A 27185-nucleotide genomic window follows, 5' to 3' on the forward strand; every position below is an offset into this window, starting at 1 on the left:
AGGTTAGCCACGCTATCCAGACGGGCTGCAGGAAGGGAAGGGCGTGTTTGAAACAATCTCAGGAGGGGGACTTTGAAGAGAGTCTCCCTTAGAAACTCATCCTTTCTTGGTGGAGGGCAGGGTTAAGCCAAAATTCCCGTGGGAATTGATGCTTGGTTAGCTCACCTCCTTTGTCCTGGGCTTTGGTCCCTTCCCTGAAGGCTGTCCTCACATTTCACCTCACCATGTTTTATGCAATGCAATTAGGGGGACCGCAGGACTGAGGGAAGCATTGCTCCAACAGGGAAAATATCTGGGCAAGCACACAACTGATCGAGGGCTGGAGGGTGATTTTGCATAATTATTGAGATGCTTAGGAGGGGTAAGGAGATTGGCCAATGGGAGTCTCACAGTTTTGCATTTGAACCCCAGATCCACCACTTTGCAACTTATGGTTTGGCCTCTGGAAAGTTACTTAACTTTTCACACTTGCAGTCTGACCATTTCTAGGGTGGGAATAATCCCCTACCTCAAAAATCTATTTCACGGATCAAGTGCTGTAACACATGTCAAAGACACTATGGTGCCAAGCAGCCCATGTTGGGGGCTAACTACTTATTAGTTGCCATAACTGTAACTAAAATTACTATTCTATTTTAAATGGACATGCCTCTTTAAAATGTCTGAAGTCTGCAAAAAAAAAATTCCATTCATTAGGAAAACCTTAATTAGGAAAGCATTAGTGTATATATATTTCAGATAAACTAACCAGTTTAATAATAAAAATATAATTTATTATATCCTCTGAATTGCTGGTTTCTTAGCTTCTTGTTGGTAGTATCCTCATTTCCATAATCCAGCCTCAAAGAATTCCACCCAGCTAGTGAGGCAAGTTCTTTCTTTCCACAAACCACACGGTGCCTCTCAATTGAGTCCTTGCTCTTCCTCTGTTTGATTTCTTAAAATAGTTTCTGAGGATTTTAACCACAACTGAATCAAAACTAACCAGCCTGTAATTTCCTGGTCTGTCCCTATGGCCTTTATTTTAAAACAAAACACGCAAAAAAAAAAAAAAAAAAAAAAGGAGAGAGAGAGAGAGAAAGCAAGCAAGAAAAAGGCATTGCATTGGCTGGGTTCCAGTCCTTGGGGTTTACACTGGAGAAGCTGGCAGCCGGCTGTGAAAGCTCCTCCCATTTCACTTCGCCCCTTCTTGGGAGGAGGCTCTCGGTGATCTGTGGCTTCATGATGAGGTATTCTCAAATTTAAGCACTTTTAATTTTAAGTTGTTTTCAGAGATATTTAATAGCATCTCCTCATAGTGCTTTACTGCCTATCGCCCTTCCTTTCAATTTAGCACGTCAGGAATGAAGGCAACTCCCCCTAAGCACATAAGCTAGAAAAAGCAAGACCGGCTCTCTACATGCCTCTCAAAACACGGCGGAAAATAGGGATTCATTTCTGAACTCACAACGTAAACGCTGTTTCTGCTTTGGTTTTGCCAGTACATACATAAATTAGAAAGCACAATTGGAATACGTGTATACATTTAGATCTTTTCCTGAAGCTAATGCAGTTGTTCGGGATTCAACTCAAGCATGTGAGATTTAATTTGATTGAATATTTAAGTGGTTAAGTTTTTTCTTCAACCATAGCCATTTTTCGGCTTTAGTTTCAGTGATCAGATATTTTCTTCAAACAGAATTTTCAATAGAATTTAAATAATTTAGCTCACAATTAGTTGTTTTGGTTTTTAATAAATGGTCATCTAATAATATATAATTATCACCAGCAATATTGATAACATCTAACAACAGATAATAATAATATATACTATAGATGTTTGTCTTAAATAAAATAAAAACGTAGTATTTAAAAGTGACCAAGTTAACATATGGATTGGAAATTATTTATTTAAAAATTATAATGAATATTCTAGGAAGACATTTGCTCCAAATACGATAAAGTTTCAATAAAGGTTTGTTGAATGAATAGACAATGGATTGGTAACGACTATTTCTTTCTGATATAAATGCAGAATAAATGTTGAGATAAGGTTGATGTGCATAGGAAAATTCATTTCAAACATAATAACTCATTCAAATTTTAAGAGAACAATAAAATCTAACTTTTGGTGACTAACTTTGTGAGAATACTATTCAGAAGTTCTGAAATGGAAAATGCATTTATAGAAACAGAGTACATTTTCTCATGATATATACACAAATATATGCATATATTTGAAAGCATTCAATAAAGTATTTTAAAATATACAACTGTTTTCAAATAGATTCAACTTACTTGCAATTCGTGGCAGGGATTATCAGCCTAGAAATTCACATGCTAAATGCTTTAAAACCTGCTTTATAAAATTATCTTTCCTTGTATAATTATTTATAACATTAGCTAGTCAGCAAGTTTTCTTCATGTACAAAGCAAAACAGTTTTAAGGATAGCCCAGCTCACATATTGTAAACCATTAAAATCACTAGTGTCTAAAATAAGTTTTTTACTGAATTTGGCATTGAAATTCTTCCAGTTATCATTCCTTTTAAGAAAAGTCCTGATTCATCCCAACAGGATTATCTACATCGAAATCTACCACATTTGTTCCACTGAGGAAAAAAAGAGAGGGATTTAATTAAATTAGTTATTTTCACTCACACAACTCCTCCCTAATTGTCTCTAGAAATTTTGCTATAGATACTTTATAAACATTCATTTTAAAAATTTCAATTCCAAAAAACGGAGCCTGAAATATGTACTTTGGGGGTTGTCTAGATGTCAGCAATCAATCAGGAAAACTCGAAGGAAAACATGTCTATCGGCTTCATGCCGACATTTAACACTTGCAGAGTCAGGCTCTCGCCTTGCAGGGTCTTAGAATCGTGCCTCAGGTTCCGGAAAGAGGAAAGGAATGGAAAAGTACTTGCTATCTTTTTCCTCCCATTTCCTAATCTAGATTAGAGTCAGTTTTACGTACTATTTTACTTGTTTTGCTTTCTGCCAAACTCGCTGACTGACAAACATTAACCTTAATTATTCCAACTGACCTCTTGGGCAGTGTTGTTGAAATGAACATATATTATATCACTCCTCAAACAACTCCCTTAATCTTGCCATTACCAAATCCATTTTCTGAAAGGGACTCTATTCCAATCAGTTTTCATCAATTTATTTAGCACTTACTCATATGGTTTCAACTCAGAAATTTAGGGTTGGTGCTTTGGGAGCCCAATCTATTGAAGACATCATATTAGATTATGTAACTGTTGGCTCTTAATTGCTCCAGGGGTTTCCTTACTGCATCTATCAGGTTGGCTTTTAAAATTATGTTGAACATTTGAGAGTTGTACAGAATTCAGACTGGAATTGTATATGTATATATGTATACATACACATAATTCATATATATGAATTATACACATCTATGGCTAGTTATATATGCATATATACACAAGTGTGTATATGTATATATATATACACATAGATCATTTAAGTCTCAATTCTTTAGCGCTCTCAAATGTTAAACATAATTTGTAATTAAGATGATCCCATAACTTCATTATATCATAACTATATTATGATATTTCATATTTCAAGAAATACTGTGTCAAATAGTTCAGGAATATCTCTAAATTCTTGCTTGCTAAAACTTTTCCAGAGCTGTCTGGATAGTCTATTTATTGTTATCTATAATTTGTTGAGTTAAATTTAAAATCTTCTCTGCTGTCTAAAAACAAGTACCAACCAAGAAAACGACACTCTTCAGTACAGTAGGTATATTTGTAGATGTTGTCGGAAGCAGACAGCAAACAGAAGGTGCAAGGATTATTATAAGACTCACAGTATAGTTTCTACAATCCAGATCCTATATGTCACTGGTATTTTAAAAAGCAAGAAAATAAGTTTCAAATTTTCCAATTTTCCTTCTGCCAAATCCTAACTTTCCCGGGTATTACTTAAAATATTAATTCTCCTGTAAAGGCTAGAAAGAGCCTGAGCAGTTGAAAAACTATACCACTTACTGTGCCCAGATGAGTAGAATTTTCCAGAGGACAATATGAGGGGTCCCAGTCAGACGGTATGTGGGGAAGCTCACTAAGAACTATCAAGCACTACAATACAAATACAAGTTGTCATTAAAACTTTTTTCCTCCTACGTTTATCCTGCCAAAAGACCAATTCAAGGATGGTATTCTTAGGCCATGTTCATGTGTCTCTTTCTTCTCCCATAAAATGCTTTTTGCCTCTTTCACTTAAGACCCTAAAAAAAGAGCCTACACATGGATCAATTTCAAAGAGCCACCTGTGTGTCCACACGCGTGTTACACATGCACGTACACAGCCATTTGGCTTTCTGAGGCTATGTCAGCATAATTTGAAAAACAAGCAGAAAATTAATTTATTTTGACTCATGATACTCACAAATGGATTTGAAGTTGGCATGACTTTACTGAAAGCATTTTAAAATATTCTTCAGATGCAAATATGGAATTTGAGAAATGCACAGATTGAGTTCCATCGGCAAATTAAGTGAATGATCCGCGTGGGAGGAAACAATCCTAAGTGCGACATGGGAGCCAGAATGTTCGGTTGCTGCTAAAACATCCAGATTGTCATGAAGGTGTAGATGTAGCCTATGGTTTTAATAGGCATTCATACTGAACATACAACATTGTAAATAGCAAGACCCTGGCATTGAAGGTTTTTATTCCACGATCTCTTTTTTTATATTTATTCTGACGCTCTGCCACTTGCTTCTCTGTGGTTCCCTTTGCTACTATTAAGGGGCACATGCCTTGGTTACTGCAATTTGACACCAATAAGGAAAAGATTTGTAATGAATTTGTTGTTGAGAAATCATATTTCCTCTTATAGATTTCTGGGAAGTTTGGGATTTTTCACGCCCTGTAAACTTGGGGCAACAGCTAGCGGCACCAGGGACCACCGGCTGGTCTTATCCACTGCCCGCTCCCTTCCGGAAACCCACCGCCAGGCAACAAGACAACAGTACCTTCTTTTCGTTTTCCCGCCGCTGTTGATCTTTGGTTTTAATCTGGAGAATCTGAAATTTTAAGAGTTTCCCTATCAGTGGTAAGGTTAACTTCTCTCCATTGTCCATAATGGCTTTCGCTGCCAGGAGCACCTACAAAGAGACAAAGTATAGGAAAAGTGAGATTTTAAAACCGTCGGTACGGTCTCCAGTGATGAAAACATAATAGGGGGTTGACATTTTGCCGTAATAGTCAGTGTAAAGATGCCTCTCGTTTCTGGTGGGAAAAATAAAGTAAATTAAGATAAATAAGGGGATGGGCATAGCACTATAGAGATTAAGTTGGGTTCTGATTGAGTACGTTTCCTCGAATGAGCTTCCCCCCACAGTGTGCGACTCAGGCCCCTAAGGAGGGGTTGAGGAAATGCAGGCAGGGCTCCATTTCAGCAGGATGGCCAGTCAGCGCTTCACAGCCAACAGTCCAACCTGGCAGAGGTTGACATCTAAAGGCACTGTAAATGAAAGATGCGCTTACAATAATGGAAAGGGCTGTGTGAGCAGTCTTTTACATGGGGGGTGGGTGTGGGCGGTGACCAAATGCAAATGAGAGATAAAAGCTGCTTAGCACAGAGGTGCCAGATGAATGTCCTCCACTTCCCCCGCCCCCCCCCCACCGAAATTGCACGTTGATCCTGAGGGTATGCAGCCTAATTGGGGTGAAATAAGGTTATTGAGTTTTCTTTGGGTGACGACAGCCACCAGGAACATACAACTGTATTGTCCAGATGTGTGCCACTGACAGCCTGTTTTATGACTACGCTTTTTACAGCTTGTTTCCCCTAAATTTCACACAACTCTCTAACATCTGGACTCTTTTCCTTGGAGCCCTATAACCACTTTATTTACTGCAAAAAAAATAAAATCACATAAAATATACCATAAAAAGTTGTTATGTGCTTCACTTTATTCATGTTGTCTCCCTAATAAAAATTCACCCACACCGGAAGCACTGTCATGAGCATAATCTAGTCCAAGTATTTTTTTACTTTTGTTTTTAAGCAAGCATCAGATTTATTTATAACCTTGGGATAAATTAGGTGTTACTAAAATGTTCTGACATGTTGCTTTTCTTCCCCCCTTGGAGCAATGACTTGTTGGGGCGCATATGGTGTCAATTTGAGGCCCTCGCCTCTGATGATGACCTGCAGGCTGCATCTCACTGAGCTGTGTCTGGTCTAAAGTTCGTACCAGCTCTTGGTCAGGGCTTTCTGGACTGGCCCAGTTCTTTTTGACGATTTACTTCGCCAAAGAAAAGGAGGTTGCTATTTTGCTTCTAACTGCAGAAGGCCCTGTGGATTCTTTTATGCCAAAATGTAATTGGAGCTCTTTGGGACCACATTGGGGTTTCCTGCATTGCAGTGAGGAAGGGGAAAACCTCTTCAAGTGTTGTTTTTTTTTTCTAAAACCCAAGGAGCAGTCTAAGCATCAGAAAGCATTGCCTGTGTCTAAGAAAACGTCCACCATGAAACGGAGAGCTTTGCTTTTTCAGTGCAGGTCTGCTCTGGCAAACTCGATGGAGCGAGAGGGACACGATGGCTGTGTTTCTGGGAGCAGGAAGACAGAAAGGCCCACCTGCAGGACTTTACCTTCTAATGACGGCCAGACTCAAGACTGGCGGAACGTCTCAGGGGACTCCAGGCCACGCATTTACTGTAAAATGAAAGCTGCCTGGCTGGGCTCACCCCTAAGGGCAGATGTCAGTACTTGGTTTGAAATGACATTCTTCAATCCCAGTTAAACAATGTGCTGACAATGGGGCTGCCTTGTGACGTCTGGTTCAGAATATTCCAATTCCCCCCACCCCCAAAGCTCATAGCAGCCATGTATGGGGTGTTTCCCTACAGTCCAAATATCCTGGAAGTGTTGAAGGGGCATTAGCAATGGAATAGGTTACTCAAGGGTGGATGTGGAGTCGATTTTCCTGATGACCTGTGGAAACAGGATATTTACCTATGTCTGGGGTGGCTTGGGGAAGCCTGCCTGGCATCATGGTGATGGATGGGATGTCTCTGGAGTTGCTTTCCAGCCCCGTGTCTCTGTGAGATTATGAGTGTTACCTCATTGTGTTAAAATGTATTCAAAATACAACAAAACGTCCCCAGAGAAAGGTATTTTTTTCTGGCCATAAAAGTTATTTCTGGTCCATCGGAAACTGTCTGGGTTTCGATCAAAAATCTGGCACAGCACCAAAACAACAGCCATATCCTGCTATGGGGTGGTGCAGGGTTGGGCCATAGGGAGATGTGAGGTGCTTTGCTGGTGTTGCTGGGCACTGGGTCCTCCCGGCCCAGAGACTCTGAGAGATCACTGCAGCATTGAGCATGGCCTTGTAGTAGCTCCCTCCACTCCTCACACCTTCACGACAGCCCACACAGAGGAGGCTCTCTGTCTGATGCCTGGAGGAAGAACAGTAGTTCACATAGTGCCAGGGTATACTTGTCTCCCATTCGCTGCTTCGAAGAAACTTAATTCCCATCGAAGCCACTTTCTTTCTTTGCTTCCACAGAGGGAATATGCTCAGAATACAACAAAACATTCTAAGAGAAAGCTATTTGGCTGCTCGTAAATGTTATGTGAAACCTCGAGATTTTTAATGAACTCAATGCCGAACTCAAAATCTGAGACGGAACTACGTGGGTTCGCCCATGAAGAACAACAACAGGGAGAATATCTTCAAATTTATTTACAGCGAGCAGTTTTTCTTCTTGCACTCTGTAATTCAGATGTCTACCCAACCAGTAGTTAATAATTTGACTTCAAACTGGAAAAAACAAACCAAAAAACAAAGATAGAAAAATGAAAATAACTCTGAGAAGATCTTTCTCTGAAGGATAAATCTTTTAGGCAGGTGGATAATATTTCACTGAAATTTCAGAGAGTATATTCTCCCTTGTGCCTTTTTAATACTAACTGCAGTAATTATCAAACCTTCAAGCTTCTAGCATTTTGCAGGTAGTTTTGAATAATCTTTATATTCAGTGCACATGTGTGCATTCATGTGCCTCTGTGTGTGTGTGCACGCATGTGTGTAAGGCTAAAGGTATTAAGTGGGGGTGAAATGAAAACAAAATGAAAGCAGTTATTTGGTAGGTTCTGGGAGACAAAAACCTAAGTTTCCACGAAGTAGGCAGAAAAATAGTTCTAGGTGATTGAAACCTGGCTATTCATCAAACCAAAATCCAAGTAAATGAGCCCAGCATGAGTCAAGAACAAACTAAGAAAAAAAACCAAGTCTTATGGGGGGATGAGACGGATCAAAAGGAGAAAAAGAAAAAGAAAAAACTGTTGCTGGGTGAGGTCAGAAGTGGCTTCTTGGCCCACATAGGTCAGACCCCCAGGCAGTGGCTCTGGCAGGAAGAGTTCTAGTCAAGTTACCAGAGGTACTAGGTTCTAGGAAAATATGATAAAGCATTAACTTAAGTTTCATCATACAACGGAGACAGGAGAATATGTTTATATTTTAGTATGTGCAGATCTCTAGTGGGAGGGTGTGAACACTTTCTGTTAGGAAGCTTCTGATTGTGAACACACAGGTAAGTAGAAACAGTTCTCCCTTTATTGCTGTTCAACAGTTTATACCAATTAATATTTAGGTTTCAGAATTAAACAATTTGTTGAAAGAGCAAAGGAGAAAAATTGAAACAACGGAAGACTGAATTGGTGAGCTTAAAAACAAACTCCTCAACAGTAATCTGTGGGAGATACGATCAGATAGAAGAACAAAACATTGGAAGAAAGTCTAAGAATCGTGTGAGACACCATCGAGAGGAGTACTTTAGGGGTGAATGGAATTGCAAAACAGGAAGAAACAACCTAAACCACAGAGAAAATCGTCAAAGAGTTGTTTTAAGAAAACTTCCCTCACACCTTAAAAGATGAGAAGATATACATTCAAAAAGCTAAATGAGCCAAGACAAGATAGTACTTTTCAAAAGAAAAATACCATGACATATCCTAATCAAAGTCAAAGACAAGGTAAGAATTCCAAGGGAAGCTTGAGAAAAATGAGAAGTTATAACAGAGAACCAGTGACATTAAGCTTTGCTATTTCTGCAGAAACAATGCAGGAAATTGTAGCTTTCAGATACAATTCTGAAAGAAAAAATGCCAACCAAGAATTAGAGACCCAGCAAAATTTCCCCTTAAATACAATGGTACAAGTAGAACATTTCCAGGCAAACAGAAATCAAAGGAATTTCTAAAAACAAAAACAATACAAAATTTAAAAACCCCGGAGCAACCTTTCAAGAACTATTAAGAAGAATTCCTGGGACAGAGAGCCAACAGTAGACAGAGAGCCAGCAATCTCAGAAACAGGAGAGGCGCACACATGATCGCTTCATCACCCTGAAGTACCCAAAGTACCTACAAGGGTGAAAATAGGGATTCAGAAACATCAATTTTTAATGGTGACAATTGCAAAGTAAATAGAGGGAATAGCTGGAGCCCTGGTGGCATAAGGGTTACACGCTATAGGGGCTGCAATCCATATGGTCGACAATTAGAAATAATCAACAGTTCCTTGGAAGAAAGACTGGGCTTCTACTCTGTAAAGAGTTATGGTCTCAGAAACCACGAGGGGTCCCCATGCGTCAGCATGGACTGCAGTGAGTGAAAGTGTAGTTACAGTACCTTCCAATGGAGAGGAAGTCAAGTAGTTGTCAAGATAAAACACACTGTCTTAAACTTGGTAATAAATTAAGGGTAACCTCAAAGAAAGTTAATAAGCCTCATCAAAATAAAAGAGAACACCACAATGCTTGATAAACATGGAAAGAAGAGCAATGAAGAAAGTGACAGGAAAGCATACACAAAGTTAATTATTTACAGAAATTTATGAGGAATAAAGAAACAGAAGCACCACAAAAAACACACACAACAAAATGACAACACATTTATACCTATCAATAATTTCATTGAAAGTTAATGGATTAAATGCACCAGTGAAGAGACAGAGAGTAGCAGAATGGATAAGAAAAAATAAATTTGATTAGGTCATTTACAAATTCTGAACCAAAAAAAGAGTCTGGGCCCTGTTGGTTACATTGGTGAATTCTCCCAAATATTCAGAAAAGAGCTCAAACCAATTTTATACCAAGTTTTCCAAAATATGCAAAAGGATGAAAAACTATTGAATTCTTTTTATAAAACAGGTATAACCTTGATACCAAACCCAGACAAAGACATTACTAGAAGAAAAAAAATTATAGACCAATATCCCTCTTGAACATAGATGTAAAAATTCTCAATAAAATCTTAGCCAATAGAATCCAACATGTCAATAATAATAATAAAAATAAATAATGATGATGATTATACATCATTACCAAGTGTGTTTCATATCAGGTATGCAAGGATGGTCCAACATCAGAACATGGAAGAAAGAGAACCACATTATCATGTCAATTGGCATAGAAAAGGCATTTGTAAAAATCTACTATCTAGTCTTGGTAACCCAACAAAATAGGAAGAAAAAGAAATTTATCAATATAGTAAATATCTATCTATCTTTCTATATCTATGTATATCTTTTACTATATTCACTACATATCCAACAGTCAATTTTACTCTAAATAGAGAGAAACTGAAAGCATTCCTTGTACAAGTGTACAGACAGGGATGATGTGTATCCTTGCTCCCAGTACATATTGTGCTGAAGTTTTTAGGCAGAGCTATCAGGCAATAAAGGGAAATTAAACACATCCAAATTCGCAAAGAATAAGTGGTGAAACTCTATTTGCAGATGATATTAGCCTATACATAGAAAATCATAAGAAGGTGGCAAGAAAGTCATTGAAATGAGTTGAAAGAATCATCACAGTGGCTGGATACAAGATCAGTTGGATATTTTTTACTACTAAAGAGAGTTCTGATATGATAACAATCCATAACCTGTAAGAGCTCCCAATAAAAAAATTTTTTTTAAAAAAAAGAAGCACCAGACACCTCTTGCCCTGGACCTTGGATCAGGTGGCGTCAAGATTGTAAAGCTCAGTCATAGCCGCTAGATCAAGGTGCCGCCAACCAGAAGGAAAAGCTGCTGAAACAGCTGGATGATCTACAGGAGGTGCCATGGCAGCTGCACAGCACCAAAGTGCTGAAACAGCTGGATGACCTATAGGAGGTGCCATGGCAGCTGCACAGCACCAAAGTGCTGAAACAGCTGGATGATCTACAGGAGGTGCCATGGCAGCTGCACAGCACCAAAGTGACAGTCGGTGCGGCGTCCAATCTCTTCAAAATCTGAGATGTCCGCAAATGTGTTGCGTGAGTTCTCGCCGTCATCAACTAGACTGAGAAGGAGAACCTCAGGCAGTTCTACAAGGGGACGAAGTACAAATCTCTGAATCTACAGCCCAACAAAACCCAGGCCATGCGCCACCAGCTCAACAAGCTCGTGAGAGCCTGAAGATAAGAAAGCAGCAGCCAAGGAGTGGCTGAACCCGCTGCGCAAGTACACACACACAGTCAAGGCGTGAGCTCTTCCCATAAATAAAACAAACCAGCTGCAACGAAGGAAAGAACCACCGGACAGACACAAAGCAAAGATAGTCTACAAAATAACTGGCTGGCATTCTTCAGGATGTGAGCATCATGAAAAACAAAGACACACTGAGAAACTACTGTCGATTCTAAAAGACTAAAGACGTGTGAGAACTAAATGCAACATGCAGTTCTCAAATGTCCTCTTGATCCAAATTTTATTATTATTATTTACTGGAAAAACATATAATCTACTTCCCAAACATTAGCCATTGGAATGTCTCTGGAGACAGTTCTACCTTGACACACACGGGGTCAACCTTGAGTCAGAATCAACTCAGTGGCCATTGTTTTGTGTTGTGTTTAGGACATTATCGAAGCTGCTGGAAAATACGATTATGCTCCGCAGATTATATTTTAATGTTAATTTTGTGATTTGGGTAATTCTGTGGTTTATAAAATGTCTATCTTAGGAATTACATACAGTATTAAAAAATAAAGGGCCATCCCCAACACGAGACGTGATGATGACATCACTCACTGACAAATAGTGCTTAGGGGGACAGCAATGGGGACTCGGTGTGGGAGATGTGCCTGATCTGACCCCACCACACTGGGGTGAAACACTAAGGGTGTATGGCAGAGCAGCAAGGGGAGCAAAGCAACAAACCCTGAGGAATGCCAAAGGTGGACTTGGGGGCCAGGGAGTGACACCCCAGCAGACTTGACTGGAAAACACTCATAAAGGTCAATGGACAGACCTGGGACTGTTTGAGGGCTTTTGAGTTGTTGCTGTTGGTTTTTACTTATTTTGTTGTTGTTTTGTTGTATTAGCTGTTGTTGGTTTATTTTTTGTCTCTTTTTGTGTTTCGTTTTGCTTTGTTTTTGTGCTTATTATTGTCTGTGCATGTCTATCTGGACAAGATAGGCAGGATAAACAATATGGATGACAGAACAATGGGACTGATGGTTCAGGGGGACACGAGAGAGGGGGAGGTGGGAGAAAATGAAGGGGGTGCCAATAAACCCCGGGACATGGGAAAAATAAGTGATCTGAAATTGATGGCGAGGAGAGCATAGGATGCTTGGGGTGGGGGGGACTCGATCAAGGGCAATGTAGCTGAGAGGAATTATCAAAACCCTAATGAAGGACGAACATGATAGTGGGACAGGAGGAAAGTAAAAGGAAATAGAGGAAAGAACTTGGAGGTAAATGACATTTATAAGGTCTAAATACAGTTATGTATATATGTAAATACATTTATATACAATGATAGGGGACTATATCTATGTACATATATTTATTTATAAAGTATTATGACAGCAGATGGACATTGGGCCTTTACTCAAGTACTCTTTCAACATAAGAACACTTTGTTCTAATAATCTGGCATTATGTGATACACACCTTCCCTGACATGATTGCTGAAGACAAAATGGGTGCATAGCAAATGTGAAGAAAGCTGATGGTGCCTGGCTATCAAAAGATACAGTGTCTGGGGTCTTAAAGGCTTGACGATAAACAAGCAGCCAGATAGCTGAGAAGCAACAAAGTCCACATAGAAGAAGCACATCAGCCTGTGTGACCATGAGGTGTCAACGGGATCTGGTAACAGGCATCAAAGACCCAAAACAACACAAACAAACACAAATCATATCCATGGGAATGAGGGGGGGGGGCAGAGTGGAGACCCAAAGCCCATCAGTAGTCAATTGGAAACCCCCTCTCAGAAGGGCCACAAGGAAGAGAAGAGCCAATCAGGATGCAGTATAGCACTGATGAAACACACAACCTTCCTCTAGTCCTTTAATGCTTCTCCATGCTCCCCCCACCCCCAAACATGACCCCAATTCTATCCTACAAATCTGACTAGACCAGATCATGTATACTGACACAGATAAGAGCTCACAACACAGGGAATCCAGAACAGATAAACCCCTCAGGACCAATAAGGGGAACAGTGATACTAGGAGGGTAAGGGGGTGTACAAGGGGGAACGGATCACAATGATCAATGTATAAGTGGGTGAAATGAGACAACAGGGGGTGCAAGACATGAAAAAAATTTATATACCATACATACTTGAATATAAGCCAACCCAAGTATAAGCCGAGGTGCCTAATTATTACCTGGGAAACCAGAAAATCTGACTGACTTGGGTATAAGCCTAGGGTGGAAAATGCAGAAGCTATTGGTGAGTTTCAATAATCAAAACAAATGAAAATAAAATTACTAAAAATTGAGACACCAGTGGGGTAATGTATTTAAATGTTTATTTTAAATAAAAAACATAAAAGGACAAGTCATTTAACATTAGTAAACCAGAACAGTAAGTGGAAAATAGGTGCAACAACAAAAAAAATAAGGTATCAACAATGATACCATAAGACTACTATTCCCTGAGCTCAATCAGCAACCAAGCTAAAATGTAAAGAGTTAAAATCCTTCAAAACTGGATTCCTCATCATCATCGGTATCCCAGTGCAGAGCTTCAGCTGGTGTGAGGTCATCATAGACGCTGTCCTCACTGAGATCGCCATCATCACCATCACTGCTGTCATTTTCATACAAAGCGCAGTCTTCACTGCCATCCATAGCATTACCAATACTACATTTCTGGAAGGTACGACGCACCATGTCTTCTGGAATGTCTTCCCATGCATCTTGAACCCACTTTGCTATTAACTCTATGTCAGGCTTCATGAGATTTCCTCCTTTTGTTAGTCGGGCTTGACCAGATGTGAGTAAACAAACATTCAAAGTCTTGCAGTGACAGCGAGGCTTTGAATGAACAGTGGAGAAGTGGCAATCACCTGCGAGAATGATAACAGCTGCTTGTCCTGATACCTCAGGGGAGCCCCAACGAGATGTTACACTTTGCTGGAGTACCACTGACCCATGTATAAGCTGAACCCCAGTTTTTCAGCACATTTTTTGTGCAGAAAAACTCGGCTTATACACGAGTATATACGGTATTATCCAGGGGACATGGAGGAGGTAGGGTGGGAGAGGGAAGAGAATAAAAATGAGGAGCTGATGTCAGAGGGTCAAGTAGAAAGAAAATATTTTGAAAAAGATGACGACAACATATGAACAGATGCATTTGATATTTAACACAATGGATATGTGTATGAATTGCGATAAGAGTTGTAAGAGCCCCCAATTAAAAAAAATAGTTGATTCAGACAGTATCATGTAGTTTGTTTCAAATATTCAAAATTTTGCGCTGGAAAGAATAACAGTATCTGTCATTGAGAGTCACTACATGTTACAAAAATATTTGTTCACCTAGAATACATCATACAAACATTTTTTTAAAAAGTGAATTCTGATAAGGAATAAAGGGAAGCAATATTCCTTATAATAGTTACTCAAAAGATTAAATACTCAGGAATAAATAATGTAACTAAAACAAAAGACGTATACACAAAAAATGGCTAAACACTGCTACAAGATACCAAAAGGGAAACACACAAATGGAAGGATATATCATGCTTATGGACAGGGAGACTTCGCATTGCTAAAATGCCAATACTGTCCGAAATGATCTCTCTCTACACATAATGTAATAGCAAACCAGATTCCAAAATCCTTCCTTAAAAAGAAAAGTCTAATCACCAACTCTACATGGGAAGGATGTTGTGATGCGCCCTCCGCTCGGCTCTGACCCACAGCTACCTACATACAACAGAAAGAAACACTGCGTGAGGACCCGCCATCCTCACAATTGTTCCTGTGCTTGAACCCATTGTTGCAGCCACTGTGTCAACCCCTCTTCTTGATGATCTCCTCTTCTTTTTCGCTGCCCTTCTATTTTACCACGCATGATGTTCTTCTCCAGGGACTGGTGTCTCCTGACAACCTGTCAAAGTATGAAAGGCAACGTCCTGCTGTCCTTGTCTCTAAGGAGCACTTTGGCTGTCCTTCTTTCGAGAAAGATTTCTTTGATCTTCTGGCAGTCCATGGTACTGTCAATATTCTTCTTCAGCTCCACAATTCAAATGCTTTCATTATTCCTCGGATTTTCTTATTCAATGTCCAAATTTCATAATTGCTTATGAGGCAATTGAAAATATCATGGCTTTGGTTAGAGGCACTTTAATCTCGGAAGTTTCACAGTCTCTATCAGAACAGTAAACTAGGTCTTCTTTATGATTCTAAGTTTTGGTCCACATTTTTCCTGTTCTCTCCAGGTCTCCCTGTCGTCATCTCTTTCAGAGCAATCAGTACCTTAGTTCTCAAATTAACCTCCTTGCTTTTCATCACTCTAAAGCGGTCTTGTGCAGATTTTCCCAAATGCCAGTACCCACATTTATGTCATTTGACTTCTTGACTACTATTTCCACGAACATTGATTGTGTATTCAAACAAGATGCAATCCTGGAAAACTTCAAACTTTTCTCCACTTATCATGATCTTACCAATTGGTCCATTTGTAAGGAGTTTGGTCTTCTTTACATTGAGTTGTTATCCACACTGAAGGCTGCAGTCCTTGCTCTTCATGCTTCAAGTCCTCCTCACTCTCAGCAAGTTAGGTTGTGTCGTCTATAATTGGAATGTTGTTAACAAGCCTTCCTCCAATCCTGATCCCACAGAGTAGGGCTCTCGTAAGCTGTTGGTAGGATTGTAAAATGGTGCAGCCACAGTGGCGAGCAGTAGGGCACTTCCTCAAAAGTTGGGAATGGAAATAGCGTATGCCCCAGCAATCCCACCACGTTGTGTAGGCTCTATGGGAATAAGAGCCAGGGCAGAAATAGACACAGTCGCATCTATGCTCATCACAGCACTACTCACAATCACAAAAAGATGCTGATCATGGGAAGAACGGATAAATAAATCTTGATACATATATACAATGAACTATAATGCAACATCAGAGAATAACAATGAATCTGAGAAACACCTCAAATACAGACATATTTGGAAGACATTATGCTGAGTGAAATTAGTCAATCACAAATGGACAAATGTTGCATGAAACCACTATTATAAACAGTGAAGGGAAAAATCATACTAAAAGAAACAATGTTTAATGGTTACCGCAGGTGGAAGGGAAATGGAGCAGGGGGAGGAAGGGAATCATGGGCAAGAGGGTAGACAAGTGTTAACTTGGGAGAAGGGAAAGAAAATATATAGCAAGTGGACAGTTGGAAAAAGATGATGTAGGCATGGGGAGACACAGGTGTTTGCAAAGTGAAAGACACAAGAGGCAAATACTGCTATAGACACAATCTTGCAATAGTGATCATGTATGAATAGAGGCTTGGATAGACACACAGGCTCAATGGGTATGGGAGGGAGACTATACTCACAAACACATAGACATGTGATATGGATGTAGTAAAGCATAGAAGAGGCAAAGGCATGAAAACTTCTTACATATATTCAAATACCTTGAAGGAACAGGTCACTGGAGCTGTAAGGCTCCAGACCATCAGTGTTATGGGACACCAAGGCCATTGGCATGGTAGTTCACAAAAACAATGTTCTACAACCTACTTTGCTAAATAGAAATGCTGACAGTGAGGAGGACTTGAAGATCAAGTACTGCAGCCTCCAGTTATGGATTACAACTCACTGTAAAGAAGACCCAAATCCCCATACCTGGACCAGTAGGTAGCATAATGGTAAACAGAAACAGATTGAAGTTGTCAAGGATGTTGTCTTCCTTGGGTCCACAATCAATGCTCTTGGAAGCAGCAGTCAAGAGATCAAAAGACGAATAGCATTAGATAAATTGGCTGCACCAGATCTCTTTAAAGTATTGAAAAGCAAGGATGTTACTTTGAGAACTAAGATGAGCCTGGCCCCAAGCCGATGATATTTCCCATTGTCTTATATGCATATTAACGTTGGACATCGACTAAGAAAGACTGAGGATGAATCAGTGCATTTGAATTATGTTACTGGAGAAGAATACTGAAAGTACTATCGACAACCAAGAGGCCAAACAACTCTGTTGAAGGAAGTACAGCTTGAAGGCTCCTCGGAGGCAAGGATGGCGAGGCTTCATCTCCTGTACCTTGGACATGTTGTCAGGATAGATCAGTACCCAGAAAAGAACGCCGTGCTTGGTAAAGTAGAGGGGCAGAGAAAAAGATGAATTGATTGACCCAGTGGCTGTATCAATGGGAAAGTGAAGAACAATTGTGCAGTGTCAAAACCAACTCAGGGGCACCTAACAACAGCAAATGCCACCCTTTAACCATACTTCTTTACTGTAGTTCCTAAGCAAGATAAGGTGGTGGAGGAGATGGGAAGGCGTGTTTGTGTACGGTGGAGTAGAGAGAAGAAGGGGAAATGAATGTGCTCAGGGAAACGTTTTCTTCCGGAGGTTCCAAAGAGCCCTCCATTCTCCTAAAAGAATCTTTTTTGTTTCAGGGCCTTCTTTAAGGGTCTATGGGTGGCAGTAAGTAAATAATAATCCACATGCTGTGACTTCATATTTAATCCATTATTCTTGAGTTAATGAGCTAGGGTTTGTATGGGTACGTAAAAGATCTCAGTAAACAGGAGCAAGACTTGTAACCTAGAACTTGTCTCAGGCTAGACAGGGCAGAACAGACAGGATTTTGGCATACATAAAATCTGGCTCTTTGTATTTTCATATCATATTTTTCAGGGTACCTCATTTAATTAATGCATTAAGATATTTTTTAATATGCAAGTGATTAAATAAGTAATCATATAATAGTTCTTCATCATGGTAAAATGTCCAAACAGTCTATAAGGGTGTACAATGGGAAAAAATTCCTCAAGCCATCCACCATTTCCTCTTACCAGAGATAATCACTGTTAACTAATTATTGTATATCCTTCTGTGATTTTGTTCTACTTCTATATAATCATCTATAGGAATGTATAGGTTTATATAAGCATATAGCAGTCCTGTGGTATTGTCGCCTAAGTGTTGGGCTACTTATCACAAGGTCAGCAGTTCAAAACTATCCACTCACTCCACAGAAGAAAGATGATGCATGCAGTCTGCTCCCATATAGTTTCACAGTTTCAGAAGCCCTGTGTAGGGTTATTTTGATGTGGAATGGTCTGGATATCAGTGAATGGGTTTAAGAAGCTCTGGTGCCAATCACAAGGTCAGCAGGCCAAATCCACCAATTGTTCTGGAGGAGAAAGATGAGACTTTCTGCTCCTGTAAAAATTTACAGCCTTGGAAACCCCCAGGAGCAATTCTACTTTGTCTTCTAGGATTGCTATGAATGGGAATGGGCTTGAGGGCAGTGAGCTTGTTTTGGTTTTTGAATATAGGCATAGACTTTTTGTATTTTAATACAAATAGGCTTTTGCTATTCATGTTAGTAGCTTGTGGTTTGTGTCTGTACATAAAAAGATATATTCTTTGTGTTTATATATTCTTTTAAAAATAGAATGCACAGTTTTATATTTTATTGGGGTTCAGGTCATTTACTTAGCAAAATCCTTATTGTTGGATATTTTGACCAACCTGGGTTTTGTTACTCAAATCTATGTGCATTTTATATACTTGATTGCATACATCTACGGACAACCAGGCTTTTAAAAATGGCTATAACAATTTTGTGCCTACTAAAGCTGTATGAAAGGGTCTTTTTTCCAACCCCGTTATCAATCCTGGGTGTTCTTCGACTCTTCTGTCTTTATGTCAGCACAGCTGGTCTTTCTGTGGCACTGGGCCTGCTCTGGAACTGCGTTTTCCAATGTGGTCTCCCCTAGGCTCAGAAAATCACTGAGTACTTACTATGGCTTGTGCAACTGAAGAAATGAATATTTCACTGTATTTTTTTTAAAAACGATATAAAATTAGATAGTCATATGTGGCTAGTGCCTATGGCACCGATTGAGGAAAGTCTGTAATAATGTATGATAGTGAAAATAATATTTAATTTTAAATTATTTCACCTCAAAATTGAAAGGAAAAAAATTCTTATTCAGCCCAATCTTTCCCAGAAGCATCCTTATCACATTGCATCAATACTGGAGATGCTTACATGCGTGTATTAAAGAACAATGGCGTATCAGATTTTACACAGCACTCAAGATGAAAGGTAAGGAAAAATCTCAGCTGTTTGTTTCTGGTCATGGAGGAAATTTTCTTTTGTGTGGATAAAATAAACAGGGCTGGTTTGGACTAGAAATGGGAAGGATCCCTGATGTCTTCTGTTACTGTCTTCTTTGTTGCATTTCTCCCCAATTTTATACACCCAATGAGCATTTGTTTTCTAAATTCCCCCTGTTGCTTAACAAATTATCAACATGGTAACTCACTTTGAAATAAGTGCTTTTTTCTTTGCTAGTGGGTTAGTTGTTTTTGGAGATTTACATCCCTTCTTTAGAGAATAAAAATGGACTAGCAACTGCCCCAGAGGGTCTCAATAGAGAGATCTGGAAAGCTGCTTACAGAAGAGGCAGCCCTGGAAAACCCTGATGCATGGTGTGCTACGTGTGAGGATTGATGCCCAGTAGTGGAAGGATTATGAGGGAGGAGTAAAGGCAAAGGAAACTGTTCTCTAACAACAACTGGAACCTTTCTGTGTGTGCATAGATGCACACGTGCACAAGAATGTGTGTTTATGTGCACAGCTATCTTTGTGATGACCAAATTATCAAAAGATACTCAATTTCTTCAAACGTGGGCAACATTGAGAATTTGGATATTGACAAATTCATAAAAAGAGAAGAATACTAACATTTTGGACTGACACCTCAAAAGTAATACTAATGATGATAAATTGTGATTATCATGCATCAGGCAAGGTATTATCATTAGCCATATGTCAAAGTAAACAGGAATACTACATCCATCCTAGCAAACTTTTAGGGAGCCCTGGTGGAATAGTGGGTGGCATGTTGGCCTGCTAGCTGCAAAGTCAACGGTTCGAGCCCATCAACAACTCCGAGGAAGAAAAACGAGGGCATTTTCCCGTAAAGACCAACAGCTTCAGAAACCCAAAGGCAGACTGTTGTACTCTACTCTCTGGAGTCACTAATGAGTCAGATTGATTTGATGGCACTGGGCTTGGAGTCTGGTGGGTAAAGCGTGACAATGCAACGTAACGTATTATTTACTATGGCTCTTCCAGTCATTGCCTTTGGGATTCCCACTAAACAATCTTCATTTTCCTGATGGGTCTAGGTAAGTCGACTCCTCTTATAATTATTCTTACATCCGGGAGAGAATGGAATTTGTGAGGGCCAGCACATGCAGGCTAGGCGGGAGAAGACAAGGGACAGAGTGAGGACCAGGATGGAAGCAGGAGACAGGACCTTCATTTCATATCAGCTGGAAGTAACCTAGCTACACCATTCAGCCATGCCTCTTATCTTTCCTGACAAAGACAAAGCAAGCTCTGCTTACAGCGAAGCAGAGATGAAAAGAGAAGGCGGAAAGGAAGTGTTGATTCGTCTTTATCAGGACAGGAAAAAATATTGTGTATTGAGTTGCCAGTACACACCTTACGAAAAACCCTGATCTTTCTATGTCATTCTTTCATCTATGATCATATTTAGCTTTCTACTTTATATATAATTGCATGTACAAGAACCAAACACATCTCATTGTAAATGGTAAGCTTTGTCTGTTTCTTCTAAAATAAGATGAAAGATTTGTTTGAAGAGTGAACCCTGATTCTGCACGTGCACACACACACACACACACACACATTTTTACTGTTCCCTCATCTCTCTACCCTCCTTCATTCCTTCTGCATTCACTGAAGCCAACTACCTTGTAGTCTTTGCACTACTAAAACAATCAGTGTTCTGTAATTCACATTCTTCCAGTAATGAGTAATTTCCAATGTAGCATAATTGGAAAACCCACTGGGAGGATAAGGAAAGCAGTGAGAGAGGGCAATGGGGAGGAACAGAAAGAAAGGGAGTAACGGAAATGTACTTTCTCACTCGGAGAAGGCCATAGTGGACCCTCCCTGCCAAATGGTAACGGTGACTGGAGAGGCAGACCCCATCTAAGTCCCACCGTCTAGCGCAAATGAACGTGCTCAGACCACAGCTTGATGAGAAGTTCATAATGATGATAAATCCCCAGAGCAGGTGACTCCCAGATCGTTTTCAGCTTTCCGTAATTAAACTGGTATCCATCTCTCGGCAATGTCAGGGCCGTAAAATAATTCCAGTCACTGAACCCTTTACATCTGTGCTGAAATGAAATAATATTTGGCAGTAACAAGGAGTCACTGAAACTAAATAAACAGCCCCTTTCAAGACTACATAAAAGTCTGTAACATAATAATGTTTGACAGGGATTAAGACCTCTTTGGGGTTGTAAGGAAGTTTCAGGAGCAGCAATAACAAATACATGGAGGATATAACAGATCTATGCTTTAACAGACATGTAAAATCTGAAATGTGAGGACTCTCCCAAGAGATGTATGCATTTTAGAATATCAAACGTGCACGTGCACGTGCACATGCAAAATAAAAACCCTGGCTCTCCGTCTCAGAAATCCCTACATGTGCTGGGATTAATCTTTAAGCAACGATAACACAAAATCACGACCCCAAAATAGGCCAAGAAAACCTCCCCTTTTATTATGTGGGTCTTTGGTTTTGTTTATGAAGTTGTTTTGTTCTTGTATACCTGAAAAAAACACATAAAGACACAAGACTCAGAATAAGACCATAGGTAGAAAAATGACATGCCAAGATTCAGGCTTTTCTTTAGGTGTGTACTAGCAAGCCATCATTCTACACTTGATCTTAGCCAAAAGGCCTAGAAGTGATTAGCCAACATTCTGTTATTAGGACTTTTTTCCCCCTATTTCAATCAAGGTCTTTTCCTTTGTTCCAAGATGCCGCTGCCCTTCAGGAGTCATCTTCAGTTGCAGTGACTGCCTGTCCTCTGAACAACACTAGTCCTGTGTTTGTGTGTGTTCCTTCAGGGATTGTGCTCTTTCTTAAATCGGATGAATTGTGTCTCTACTATGAGTTTGGGTGGTCAAATCCTTGTTCGATTCATCTTTCTAAAGCCTCTCCTAGACTCCGATCCATATGTAGACCCACAGTATACTCATTCACTAACACATAGAATGATTCTATCCTTAGAATTATTCACTGGTTGGCTACACTTTAAGCAATGACTCTGACATGATTCAGGACAGAGAAGCATCTCAGTCTGTCACACGTACGGTTTCACTATGTGCTACAACCAGCTCGTTGACACCTAACAACCGCATCAGCTCGGTTCGGTTTGCCAGGTTTTCAAGTGTTTGTAGCTTTAATCCAAACTCTAGAAGGAGATGGTAAAGAGGTCCTGTGACCTTGGGCCTCTACTCAAGCACTCCCTCAATGCATGAATACTTTCTTCTATTAAATTGGCATTCTATGATGCTCACCCTCCTGACACAACCACTGAAGCCAAAGCAGGTGAACAAGCAAATGTGGCGAAGAAAGCTGATCATGTGGTTCCGAAGGGATCAATTATCAGGCATCAAAGAACAAAAAATCATATCATTGGGTGCACACCTCCATGATACCATCGCCGAGGACAAATGGGTGCATAAGCAAATGTGGCAAAGAAAGCTGATGGTGCCCGGCTATCAAAAGAGATAGTGTCTGGGGTCTTAAAGGCTTGAAGGTAAACAAGCGGACATCTAGCTCAGAAGCAGCAAAGCCCACATGGAAGAAGCACACCAGCCTGTGCGATCACGAGGTGTAGAAGGGATCAGGTATAAGGCATCATCAGGAAAAAAAAATCTTACCACAGTGAATGAAGGAGGAAGTGCAGAGTGGAGACCCAAAGCCCATTTTTCGGTCACTGGAGATCCCCTCACAGAGGGGTCTAGGGGAGGAGATGAGTCAGTCAGGGTGCGATGTATGTTTCCTCCGCCTCCCCCTCCCCCCAACTATCATGATCCGAATTCTACCTTGCAAGTCTGGATAGAGCAGAGGATGTACACTGGTGTATATAGGAGCTGGAGGCACAGGGAATCCAGGGTGGATGATACCTTCAGGACCAGGGGTGTGAGGGGCAATGCTGGGAGGGTAGAGGGAGAGGGGCTTAGAAAGAGGAAATCGATTACAAGGATCTACATGTGACCTCCTCCCTGGGGGATGGACAACAGAAAAGGGGGTGAAGGGAGACGCTGGCCAGAGCAAGAAATGACAAAATAATAATTTATAAATTATCAAGGGCTCATGAGGGATGGGGAGCGGGGAGGAGGGGAAAAAAGAGGACTTGATGCAAAGGGCTTAAGTGGCGAGCAAATGCTTTGAAAATGATGAGGGCAAAGAATGTACTGATGTGCTTTATACAATTGATGTATGCATGGATTGTGATAAGAGTTGTATGAGCCCGTAATAAAATGTTTTAAAAAATAAAAAGAGGTGTCCTGTGAACGGGTGTAAAAATGGTTACATAACACACACCATGTACTTGAAAGGGCTGTGGTGGCCACTTGCATGCTCACATTCTACCTCATTTAACTCTCACAAACTCGTTGGGGGGATATTATTAACACTTCATTTTTTATAGATGAAAACCAGGTCCAGTAATCACAGAGCTAAAAGTAGTAGTGCAGGTGGGATTTGAACCCAAGTTTTCTGCTTCCAGATTCTTACTTCTCATCACCACTCTGTGGCCTCACAACAGGCTGTTTCACCTCCTATCTAGAGTTCCTGGGCTCCCAATCAGTGCAGTTTCTCCCCATCTCCTGATCTAATCTTGATTTTAGCTGAGGGAAGTTAGGGATTTTTCAATTCATCCACCCATCCATGCATCCGTTCATTCATTCTTATATAATTTTTAAAAGAGTTGATGTTTAAATTCTCTTGCTACTGGTACCGTAAATCTAAATAACTGAGTTTTCTTCTTCTTCCCCCCCCCCTTGAGATCTAATGGGAAAGCAAAACTAGATATTCTTGGCTCTGTTAGATCCATTTGGATCTTAGAACACATTCAGGCTGACAGTCACCTCCATTTCCCTGCCTCCTTTTCTTCTTAAACCTTAAGTCATTCTAAAATCCTGCTTTCATTATGTGTCCAGTGACTGAGGCTTTCTGAGTCTGATCCTGCTAACCACTGACTTATAGAGATGCTATAGGGCAGAGTAGAACTGCCTTATGTGGGTTTCCAAGGCTGTAAATTTTTATGGGAGTAGAAACTTCCTCTTTCTCTGGAACAGTGAGTGACTGGTGGTTTCAAACTGCTGACCTTGTGCTTATCAGTCCAACATATAACTCACTATGCCACCAGGGCTACAGGGTCGCTATGAGTTGGAATCATCTGGATGGCATTGAGTTTGGTTTTTGTGAATCACTGACTAAGGAGTCCTGGTGGTGGTGTTTTTAAAGCACTTGACTCTGAATGAAAAGGCTGCATTTCTAATCCAACATGGCAGTCTGCTTCCGGAAAGGATGAGAGCCTGAGAAGCCCGATGAAACAGTCCTGCTCTGTTTTATAGGGTCGCTATGAGTTGGAAGTGAATTGATAGCAGCGGGTTGATTTTATTTTGGTTAATCATCGACTGACTTGTTACCTACTTAGATATCTGAATATGGCTGGTCCCTCTGAAATGCTTGTATTCCCACATTATTGTTAATACACAGCCCATCATCTGGGACCACCCCCTCTCTTGAGGTATTTGAGACCCCCTCCCATTATTGCTTTTCAGTGGCTAATCCCTCAGCAGTGGATCCCCTAGTTTTTCTTCACTGAGTCAGATTTGAGTCAATGGCACCTGACAACAACCCACTGGTTGTTTGCTCAGTATGCCCTCTCCTTCCAAGGAGAATCAAATGTATTTCAAGCAATCATTCTTCTCCTGTTCAGCTCCTTTTCTTGAGAAGAAACACAGTTTCATGGGTAAGCTTGTTAGGACTAAAGTTAATATTTGAAGCTCCCTGACCATGACTGGCTAAGTTCATGATCCAACTCAGGTCAGTGGAATGTGGTGTGTGTGTGTGTGTGTGTGTGTGTGTACACCAGTGGCATCCCTGAGTGGTGCAAACAGTTAACAGGCTCAGTTGTTAACTGAAAGGCTGGAGGTCTGAGTTTACCCAGTGGCAATTTAACAGAAAGCCCTGTGATCTAATTCTGAAAAGTAAGCCATTGACAACCTTATGGCAGTGGTTCTCAACCTTCCTACTGCCACAACCCTTTAATACAGTTCCTCATGTGGTGCCCCCCAACCAGAAAATTATTTTTGTTGCTACTTCATAACTGTAATATTGCTACTGTTATGAATTGTAATATTAATATCTGATATGCTTTGTGATGGTTGCACTAGAGTGCAGCTGCCTTAGCAGTTCCCTGCTTCAGATTGCAAGACTGACTTCCTACAAGACAAGGAGAAGCCACATGGACCTACCCCAATGCAGCCCTGGGTGCGGGAGCACCCGTGTGGGGACCCCAGCCAGCGCTGTGATGCTTACACATTCACCGACTCAGCTTTCCTCCTGCAGTCGGCATCATTGTGTCTGTTTTGTGAGCTGGAGGAGGACTTTGTGGACTCGTGTTGGACATATGGGCTAATGTTGGACTTGTGGGCTCGGGCAGCACTGTATTGGGATGTTTTCTTGGTGCGCACTTAAACTTTATATAAAACTCTCTCTTATATGTGAGTTTCTGTGGATTTGTTTCTCTAAATACCCAGACCAATACAGCATCAAAATACTTCACCAAGAGAGTAACAAGAGAACCCACAGATGGGGAGAGTAGTTTTAACAATGACACAACAGACAAAGATCTTATTATTAAAATCTACAATACCCTCCTGACCTGCAAAAAGAAGAAAACAATCAATCCCCTGAGGAAGTGGGCAAAAAACCTGTACCGAAGTTTCACTAAGGAGGAGACCCTGAATGGCCAATAAACATGAGAAAATGCCCCTGATCATTAGCCATCAGAGAAATGCAACTTAAATCAACTATGAGATACCACCTCACAGCCTTGAGGATAGCCAAAATCAGAATATCAGAGAGCAATAAATACTGGAGGAGATGTGGTGAGATAGGAACTCTCCTTCACTGCTGGTGGTTGCGCAGATATGTATATCCACTGTGGAAAACCATCTGGTATTTAAAGCAAATGAAAATTAAGTTACCTTAAGACCCAGCAATCTACTTACTGGGCATATACTCAGAAGAGGTAAGAAATAGACCATGATCTGTTATCTGTGCTTCAATGTATACTGTGGCGAAATTCATAATCGCAATGAATTAAAAACAACCTACATTTCCATCAGTTTATAAATTTCCAGTGGATTAGAAAACTCTGACTTATACACACAATGGAGTACTACGCATCACTAAAAAGCGCATCGTCTCATGGAAAGAGTTGGAGGAAATTATGCTAACTTAGTCTATCACAAAAGCACAAGTACAACATGAGTCTACTGAAGTAAGTATAATCAGCAAATTGGTATAGAAGAAAAGCCACTTTTCTCACATTATACAGGTTGAGGTGCAGGCAGTCTGGTGGGGGACAGGTCAAACCCAAGGACGTAATATATTATTCCAACACAAAGAAGGGGAAAGGGTGGGGGAAATGGTGAAGAGGATAAGAGAAAAAAAGAGGGAGATGATGGTCCTGAGGGAGCAGGGCGCTAACCCACCCCGGGGGAGGATATAGTTTATGTCTTTACAGATATGGGTGTATGTACGTAGACCTCACCATGGCAACGTAACCACATGCAGCAACTCATGAACAGAGTGTGC

At 40.4% G+C, this 27185-nt stretch overlaps 1 protein-coding gene across 1 annotated transcript in view; it reads right to left on the reverse strand.

The window, feature by feature from the left end:
- The window catches only part of SPAG17 (sperm associated antigen 17), a 243816-nt gene that overhangs the window by 154357 nt on the left and 62274 nt on the right, over positions 1-27185 (reverse strand). The window contains exon 4 of the mRNA XM_075540501.1: positions 4994-5125. Within this exon, the coding sequence (XP_075396616.1) occupies positions 4994-5125 (132 nt within the window). The remainder of the gene's footprint in view (positions 1-4993; positions 5126-27185) is intronic.

Source organism: Tenrec ecaudatus, chromosome 1, assembly GCF_050624435.1.
Source record: "Tenrec ecaudatus isolate mTenEca1 chromosome 1, mTenEca1.hap1, whole genome shotgun sequence".
In the NCBI taxonomy this organism is placed as follows: domain Eukaryota; kingdom Metazoa; phylum Chordata; class Mammalia; order Afrosoricida; family Tenrecidae; genus Tenrec; species Tenrec ecaudatus.